General features: G+C 46.9%; 1 protein-coding gene across 1 annotated transcript; it reads left to right on the forward strand.

Moving 5' to 3' along the window:
* The first annotated feature begins 5,470 nt into the window (after positions 1–5,470).
* On the forward strand, positions 5,471–8,250 carry LOC123144606 (pentatricopeptide repeat-containing protein At5g65560). The gene has a single exon (XM_044563811.1). It carries the CDS (start codon positions 5,632–5,634, stop codon positions 8,104–8,106), a length of 2,475 nt encoding a protein of 824 aa, XP_044419746.1. The 5' UTR covers positions 5,471–5,631; the 3' UTR covers positions 8,107–8,250.
* The last annotated feature ends 1,656 nt before the right edge of the window (positions 8,251–9,906 follow it).

The following is a 9,906-nucleotide window of genomic DNA, read 5'->3' on the forward strand; positions in this document are numbered from 1 at the left end:
GCAGTAGCGATGGAATCGCTTGATTGGGTTCAGTTAACAGCCAGGGATCGATCGATCGCTCGGGTTCAGTAATGCGTAGCCAGTGCAATCGCTCGGGTTCAGTAGGCGAACGCCTCGCTCGAGTTCAGTTAGAGCCCAATGCCTCGCACCCACGCGCGTACGTGTACGAGAGAAATGTGCAATCCCTCCGTGCATCACTCGGCCCAGACCACCCACCGTAACCGCGAACTCCCCGATATTTTCCTCGCCCTCGCTTCTACCACAGTTTTTCCGTCATGGACGGCCCAAAGAATGTCATGCAGCTGCGTCTCCGGCCCGCCCAAGACGAAAAGCCCATTTTCTATCATGATTTTTTGTCATAGAAGTAGGAGCCCACCACATCTATGATGATACCGGGTTTTGTCACAATTATCGTCATAGAAGTGTCATAAGCATGACAAAAAAATTTGTTCAGCCCAAAATGTCACGGATGTGTCTTTTTTTGTAGTGCTACTGTGCTGCATCACCCTTTCCTATTCAACGGAAAAACCAACGCAAGCTCAAGAAGTAGCAACAAACAAAGGGAATTACGTATGTTGTCATAAAGATTCAACTGATAAAGATCTTCGTAGAATATGTAGGAACCAATATGGGCATCCAGGTCCCGCTATTGGTTATTGACTGGAGAGGCGTCTCGGTCATGTCTACATCATTCTCGAACCCGTAGGGTCCGCACGCTTAACGTTCGTTGACGATATAAGTTATGTGAATTGGTGACCGAATGTTGTTCGGCGTCCCGGATGAGATCATGGACATGAAGAAGAGATCCGAAATGGTCCAAAGGTAAAGATTGATATATAGGACGATGTTATTTGGTCACCGGAAAGGTTTCGGAATGCACCGGGTATTCATCGGGTCACCGAAAGGGGTTTCGGGAGACCTACGGGGAGTATATGGGCCTAATGGGCCAAGGGGAGGAACACACCAGCCCCCCTCTCCCTGGCCGCCGACCCTATAGGGAAGGAAATGGGGGGGGGCTAAGGCAAGGGAGCCGCTGGCCCCCCTCCTTTCTTCTCCTCCACCCCCTGGGAAGGAAAGGGGGGCGCCTAGGGAAGGCGCCCTAGGGCTGTCCGCCGGCCCCTTGGGGCGCCCTAGGCTGCCTCCCCTCCTCCCCCACCTATATATATGTGAGGAGGGAGAGGGGTAACACACACCACGATCCCCAAGCCGTGTGCGGCGCCCCTCTCCCTCTAGTTCATCCTTGGTCATATTTTCGTAGTGCTCGGCGAAGCCCTGCGGAGATAGTTGCATCACCACCGTCACCACGCCGTCGTGTTGCTGGAACTCATCTACTACTTCGCCCATCTTGCTGGATCAAGAAGGCGAGGACATCATCAAGCTGAACGTGTGCTGAACGCGGAGGTGTCGTGCTTTCAGTACTTGATCGAGCGGATCGTGAAGGTGCACGACTACATTAATCGCGTTGATAAACGCTTTCACTTAACGGTCTACGAGGGTACATAGACACACTCTCCCCTCTCGTTGCTATGCATCTCCATGGATAGATCTTGCGTGTGCGTAGAATTTTTTTCCATGCAACGTTACCCTACATTCGCATCATTAGCCATGTTGCACGTCCTAGATGGCTCGTACCGATTTAGCATGAGATCTAATCTCAGCTACCAGTGTGGGATCAAACGGTAGAGGAAGACGGGGAGCTCACCAGACGGCACGGCTTCGCCGGAGATGGGTTGTCGATGGTGATGGCTAAGGATGGCAATGGGTATGGTATGGGCAGCGTAGAGCAATACCATACCCATACCTGTATAGTCAGTGGGTACAAAATTCTACCTATACCCGTACCCATGGGTATGAAACTTTACCCATACCCATACCTGACGGGTAATCATACCCATTGGGTACCCAGCGGGTAGAACAAATAGTACACAAGTTGTCCACAATTTTACGCTCATTGATAGCATATTTGACAAAAAAATCAATTATCTCAACTCAATAACATGTAGATGAGTAAATGACCACTATCAGAATTTAGAATCGACAACATACTCTTAAGTGAATAGGAGTAGACGAGTCACATGACAAATCAATGACTAATTGATGACAACTTAACATTAGTTCACAAATGGGCAGGGTATGGGTATACCCGCGGGTACAAGACTATAGCTGTACCCTACCCATGACTTAACGGGTAGGGTATGGGTACTACCCATGGGTAAGTGTGTCCATACCCTGCCCATGCGGGTACCCGTACTCGTGGGTAAAATTGCCATCCTTAGTGATGATGCTCGGGCTCGATGCCGGGGACTCCTATCATGATCGTCTAGGCACGAGGGTGACACAACGAGCTTCATCTCATCATGGTGGACACGTCGTGGTGTCGGCTTTGTTGATCGCTTCCTCCAGCGTCGGCGGTGAGCAGTGATACGTCTCAAATGTATCTACAATTTTTGCATTATTTCATGCTATTATAATATCACTTTTGGATACTTTTTATATTATTTTATTATTTATTGTGGACCAACCTATTAATTTAGTGCCTAAAGGGAGATGGTGTTTCTCCATGTTTTTGTCTTTTCAAAAAATCAATATCTACAGAGCTCAAATACCATGGGGATTTACGATGATTTTTCCTAAATATGAAGATTCCAGAAAGTGCTAGGAGGGCCCCCCTAACCTCCATGCGACCAAGCTAGGCGGCCATGGGGCCACCAAAGCGGGGTGGCCATTTGAGGCCTCCTGGCAGCACCTTACGCTGATTTTTTCACCTATAAATTCTATATTTCTCGAAAACCCCCCTAACCATTTTTTTGCCATTTTTTCGCTACCACAAGTTCATATTGAGGGGAGATACAATTTGGAGGCCTTTCAGGCACCCCGCCGAAGGGGAATCCATCACCAGAGCCATCTTTATCAACCTTGCTGCCACCAAGAATATATGTGAGTAGTTTTCTTACGACCTTAGTCACGGAGTCGATTCCGACAAGTCTCGAGTAGGGGGTCCTAAGTTGGTAGTCTAGATACGATGGTAACAATGTCATGAGTTTTTACCCAGGTTCAGGCTCTCTCGAAGAGATAATATCCTACGTCCTGCTTGTGTTTGTATTGATTTGGGATGGAGTACAAAGTACAGGTGATCTACCATGAGATTGTTCTTTCTCATCTCTACGGTTGGTTAAGATTGTTCTATCGGCTAGTCCAGCCTCGGTTTATATAAGTCATCGGAGGTCTAGGATTATAGAAGTCCTAGTCGGCAATGTCGGTGGAGAGGAGTCCTTATCTTGAAAGGCAAGGCTTCTAAAATCTTCCTTGCATGCCTCATGGGTCACCCAAAGTGACCTCGGATGGAACTGACCTAGGGGTCCTCGTCCCAGCCCACCTGGTCAAGAGTCGACATGGTGAAAATCCCCCTAGCCGGGGCACCGTCAATAGCCCCCTGAACCGGTCTTCAAGTCTGGTCGCCCTCGGTTTATCCGAGTTGCTCGTCATCTTCAGTCATCGGTCTTGGAACTGGTTTGATGAGAACATTCCCCAATTAGTGTGTTTTTGCAGCCGAGCTGCAATGCTGGACTGCATTCGAGGTGACGTAGACCACCTCAATCTTTAAAAATGTTGAAGCAGTACGACTGAGCTGCATGCCAGAAAAGTCTCCCATGCAACGAGCCGCTTGCGGTCAGTCTCCATGCCGGACTGCTTTCAAAGTGGTATGCACCAGCTCATTCTTGAGTTGTAGGTGCAGATGGCCAGCCTCCGTGAAAAAAGTGTTTTTCTGCCAAGACGCTTTCTACGAGCCGATTTTTCGCAGTTTTTCCTGATTAGTGCAATTTATTCTCCAGCAAGATGTATAGTCGGTAGCCCTCAAGCTGTGTGCCGGCCTAAAATACGGTATACACCTGAAGGGTAAAATAAAACCGTTGATTCCAGTAGCCTCGAGACTCAGGTCGAATGGCCAAATCGGCCCGAGGATCAAATTCTCACTTGGTAACATACTTATAGGAAAAATTGTGGCATGCAGTAGCCCCCGAGACTCAGGTCGGGTGTGAGCGACCGATCAAAATCTCCTCGAAAACTATATAACACTTTAAATTTCCTGCATTGAATTTTCTGAGGATCAAAAGGACCTCGAGACTTGGGTTGGGCAACATGGTCGACCCTACGATCGTATCTCCTCAGGAACTAGTTCTACCGGCGTTTGCGTCTCGTTATCACCAAGGTGCAGCTCGACAGGGAAGATGCTGAACTGTGGGTCAAAAAAATCACTCCCGAGTAGAGTTGCAACGCAGTACACCTCTACCAACAAGATGTCCCGCCTCCTGGATAACAAAGCATACAATAGGAAGTGCCATAAGCTCAGTAATAACCAAAAAAACTTACATAAGAGCATTACACTTAAATTAAGTCTAGCTTTTTGTGCCAACTGAGTTGGTCATAAAATTAATATATACTCCCGCCATGCTTTAACATGATACATCTGCACAACATGTTCATGTAACTGTCTAAGTTGATAGGCATTGTAAGTAATCGCCTTACAGTGTGTTTGTGTGGATGCAAATCATACCCAAATTTAAAACGAAAATTCATACACATCGAGCAGACAGAATTTGGATTTGCATCCGCGTGTTGGACCACGTATTTTGGCCTCGCGGACACAAATGGACCAAAACAAACGAAATGGGTCACCGCGTTGAAGTTGGCTTACCTTTTCTCAGCAAGGAAACAAACTCCTATTCGCGTGGACAAATTTCATGTGACCATTCGGGTGAAAAGATTAAGGCCCTGTTTGATAGCAAAGTATTATAAAAACCAAAGTATTGAAAACTACAGTAATTTAGTCAGCAGGTACACAATACCACAGTTTTGACATAACAGAGTTTTTTGGAGTATTCGTGATGCAGAGAACCTGTTTGGTACAGTGACGTAAAATTAGTTGACTAGCTGTTAGCACTGCAAACAAGCCCGTTTTTTAGCTGTTAGCTGGCTAGCCATTGCATTCAGCAACAGACCGGCCAAAGAACAACGCTGCTCTATGTGGCTGGTCGTATCATTCATAAGAACGCAGAGATCCACGCATCCAGGTAGGTGCGATCCATTGCAACCCCATGTGAAAACATGCCATGCATGGTCTCTTGGTAGCAGCAGCGAGTCATGCGAGGCCTCGTACAACTTTGCCGCCGAGGGAGACAACTCCAGAAATGGCAAAGCGGTGGCAACGGCAGCATGGAAGCCAGGGAAATTGTTGCGAATAGTGGGGAAAAGATAACGATGCGTCCCCTCGTTTTTTTTACGGCTGCTCTGTTTTTAAAAAAGAGGTCCAGAGGTCTTTTTTTTATGCAGAGAAAAAAATCATGGTTTCCTAAATACCGCGGTATTAAAACTACAATTATTTGTGGCAATCAAACAGGTGGTCGTAAATAAAAATATGATAATCTCAAAAACTGTAGTATTCTTATAATACTTAAAAAATGCAGAGCTATCAAACAGGGCCTAAACCGCACTGGGAATGAGATGAGATCCCAACAATGGCGACGGCGCCGTGAGTAGTCGTGTGGTGCTGACTTCTGATATGCCACCGGCTTCACCGCCGCCGCCGCCGCCACAGCGTCCTTCTCTTTCATCTCCGCGCAAACACCTCGCATGGCGGCTTCCCAACCTCTGCCGACCTCCTCGGCCACTCCCGCCGCGCTTCTGGCGCACCTCTCCGCCGCCCTCTCCGCCCCAAACTGGTACCTACACCCCTCCCTGCCGCATCTCCCTGTTCTCCTTGCTCCGTCCCTCCCCCAGATGCCCGACGTCCCACTCCCGGTTCGTCTCGCCGCCGCGACCGCCCGCGCCGCGGCGCCCTCCCGCCATCTTCTCAGCCTTTCCCTCCCAATCCTCTTCCGCCTCCACTCCCTCTCCCCGTCCCCGCTCCGCCCCCTCTTCGACCGCTCCTTCGGCTCTCTCCTCACCCACCTCTCCCGCTTCGCACTCACCCCGCTCATCCTCCGCCTCTTCGCTCACATGCATCTCCACTCGCCGCCTGCCCCCACGGGCGTCACTTACAATATCCTCATCCGCTCCCTCTGCCGCAGAGCCGACCTGCCCCGCGCCCTCCGGTACCTCAGCCTCATGGTCCTCTCTGGCTGGCACCCCGACGCCTACACATTCAACTCCTTGATCGTGGGCTACTCCCGCACCCACCAGACCGACGCTGCTCGTGATCTGTTCGATAAAATGCCTTTGAGAGGATTCCCGCGGGACGTGGTATCCTATGCTGCAATGATTGAGGGGTTATGCGAGACGGGGAGGATTGATGAGGCATTGGACTTGTTCACGAAGATGGAGCTGTCGGACATGCATACATATGCGGTCTTGGTGAAGGGGCTGTGTAAAGCAGGGCGGGGGGAGGAGGCGCTCCAGATGCTGCAGAGGATGAAGAAGTTGGGGTGGCGGCCAAGTACTTGCGCTTATGCGGCCGTGATTGATTTATGGTGTAGGGAGCAAAGGGTTGTGGAGGCTGAGGAAATGCTGGAGGAGATGTCTGACAAAGGGTTGGTGCCATCTGTTGTTACATGCACCGCGGTGGTCAATAGGTATTGTAAGGAGGGGAGGATGAGTGATGCGGTGAGGGTGTTTGAGACGATGAAGTTGAGGTGGTGCAAGCCGAACGTGTGGACATACAATGCACTGGTGTGGGGGTTCTGCAAGGAGGGTAAGGTGCACAATGCAATGGCTTTGTTGAATCGGATGAGAGCACATGGAGTAGAACCAGATGTTGTGACATACAATTTGTTAATTCGGGCCCAATGTGTTTATGGGCATATAGAGAATGCTTTCCGGCTACTTCGTTTGATGGAAGGAGATGGTTTAGCTGCTGATATATACACTTACAATGCGTTGGTGGATGCTCTCTGCAAGAATGGGAGGATCGATCAAGCTTGCTCCCTTTTTGATAGCCTTGAAGGGAGAGGCATAAAACCTAATTTGGTGACATTCAATTCATTGATAGGCGGGTTATGCAAATGTGATCAAGTTGATGTTGCATGGTCATTACTGGAAAAGATGGTCTCAGCTGGTTGCACGCCGGATACCTATACATACAGTCCGTTCATCGAATACCTATGCAAGATGAAGGGATCACAAGAGGGTTTGTCCTTTATAGATGAGATGCTAAAAAAGAGTGTTAAGCTCACGACGATCAACTATACCATTGTAATTGACAAGCTATTCAAGGAGAGAAACTATGGATTGGCCACAAAAATCTGGGGTCAAATGGTTTCACTGGGTTGCAATCCTGATGCAGTTACTTATACCACATCTATGCGTGCTTATTGCAATGAAGGAAGACTCATTGAAGCCAAAAATGTTGTGAGTGAGATGAACAGAAGTGCGGTCACTGTAGATACAATTGCGTATAACACGTTGATGGACGGGCATGCAAGTATTGGACAGACAGATTGCGCAGTCTCAATCTTGAAGCATATGAAAAATGTTGCTTCTATGCCAAACCAGTTTACTTATTTGATCTTGCTTAGACATCTTGTACAAAGGAGGCTAGCAGAAGGTGTGCCTTTGTATGTAGCTGGTTTATGGAAGACCACCAGGCTTACTGATATCTTTGAATTGTTTGAGATAATGAAGAAGAATGATATTATTCCTAACACGGATACTTATTCTGCAATTCTGGAGAGGTTCTCTGAAGATGGAAGATCGAAAGAGGTGACATCATTGGTTTCTCGTATGAAAGATGATAATCTGTCTTTGAATGAGGACATCTACACTGCTCTTGTTATGTGTTTATGCAAATCAAGACAGTATTCCGATGCATGGGCGTTGCTTCACTCCATGATTGGTTGTGGTTTTGTACCACAACTGATGTCCTATCAGCACCTGCTTTGCGGGCTTATTAGTGAAGGACAAGCTCATATGGCTGAAGAAATTTTTGGGAACTGTAGATGGGAAGACTACAATCCTGATGAAATTGTGTGGAAAGTAATTATTGATGGCCTGATAAGAAACGGTCATTCAGATATATGCCGTGACATGGTATCCAAATTAGAGCAGAGGAACTGCAGACCAAGTAATCAAACATATGCAATGTTGGCAGAAGAATTGTCTACCAGGGGATAATATACTGCTACATTCACCAGGCGTGCAACACCGCTGAGCAAAGTTTCCATCAGCAGTGTAAAATGCGCCCAATCAGAGGCTTGTACCCACACATGATGTATCCTACTAGACACCGGAGTTACATATTACATGGATCATTCAACACACACTGGGTTCATGTTTTATTGCTCTCTCAAAGCTACTGGATTGATCTTCAATATCATAAGTTCTTACACTATTCTTTAATAACATACTTCTAGGGCTTTCTGGAAAGCGTTTGACCAAAATATTAGATCAAATTAATCCTGTCCCACCTAAAGATAACAAGTCAACAACGTTACTTTTACATACCGAAGTGGTACTTAATTTCAATAGACTTCACTGGTTCTTGAACTGCAATTAAAAGAACTGTTGATAAGCTATTGAAAGAGCTGTCAATTCCATGGACTAGGTGCACTGTGCAAGAGGTAATTGACAATTTGCTTTTGGAACGTTGGACCTGAAGATCCACAATAACTAGCTTTGACTGTAAACTCAGAATTTAAGAAACTTGACATTGTTGATCTGGGCTTGTTGTGCTCATTTTACTTTAAATCAACACAAGTAACCTGCCGTGCCAAATTGACATGTCACTACTGTGGCCAAGGTTGGAAATAGACTAGGAACTAATCATAAATTATGACATCTTATCTCTGGAAAAATGACACTGCTTAGCACATGTTCCTTTGGTTAGACTTCCTTTTTGTCTTTGTAGTGTGTGTGTGTGTGTGTTCAAGTAGAAACATCCGTTTTGATAACACAGCAGTTGAAGAATTGAGCAGAAAATAACACTTGTATCCCAAAATCATAATTTGACATCCTGTCCAATTTTTCAAAGCAGTGAAGTATTTCGAAGTTACACTTGTATCCCAAAATCATAATTTGACATCCTGTCCAATTTTTCTCAAAGCAGTGAAGTATTTCGAAGTTAGGACTTCAGACTGCGCGTTAACCTGCTGTTAATTTGAGCATTTCTTTTGTGTCAAGAATTCATTCATTTCTGATTCTTTTAGTTTTTAGATGATGCCCCTTCTGGTGTTGACAAGGCATACTTTTATTTGAGTCGACAGGTATAATCCTATGGCTGGACCGAGAGAAAATTGAGTTGCACTCTTTGACTGTGACAATCATTTATTGTTAACCATCAACATACAAATAACATAGAAGAGAGCCTTCTTGGGCTTGTACATTGGGATGCTATTGTTCTGTAGATCGGTATAGGATGGTTTATCTGTTATACTGTCTAAACAATGTTAAAGACAAAGAACAAGCTAGTCAGGTTGCTGCAATCTTGAATGAATATCACCTCCAAAGTTGAGTATCTGTGTGAGTACTCTGCAGGATGAGTTGCATCAGTTCTGGACTTCGTACGCGAGGGCCAGCATTAAAAAGCAATCTTTGGACAAAGGGATTTCTATTTCCGTGCCCCTCATGCTTTGTCCTCCTCAGTTTTGCCCAGGCCAATTCTTCTTGCTTGTTTTAGGCCAATTCTTCTTGCTCGTTTTCCCCCTCCACCGTGCCACCCACCCTCACCAATGCCCCAATGGGGGCTTGCCGTTAACCGCCGTTATTACTCACGAGTGGGACACATCGTGCCACATGGTGCTCTGACAATCGGCCGTGTGTGTGCTTGCATGCATGAGTAGTCACATTGTGGTCACGTCGGCGCTTCCACACATAGGGAGTATGCAACGCGTGGTTTCCCATACGAGGAGTCGCATCGCAGGCGTGCCCGTCAGGCGCCTATTCATGCATTTTCATAGCCGCGCGTGACGCATAGAT

Source organism: Triticum aestivum, chromosome 6D, assembly GCF_018294505.1.
Source record: "Triticum aestivum cultivar Chinese Spring chromosome 6D, IWGSC CS RefSeq v2.1, whole genome shotgun sequence".
NCBI classification, from domain to species: domain Eukaryota; kingdom Viridiplantae; phylum Streptophyta; class Magnoliopsida; order Poales; family Poaceae; genus Triticum; species Triticum aestivum.

Excerpts from the sequence above, each read along its gene's own strand:
- LOC123144606 (XM_044563811.1), top strand. The coding sequence starts at position 5,632 with ATGGCGGCTTCCCAACCTCTGCCGACCTCCTCGGCCACTCCCGCCGCG.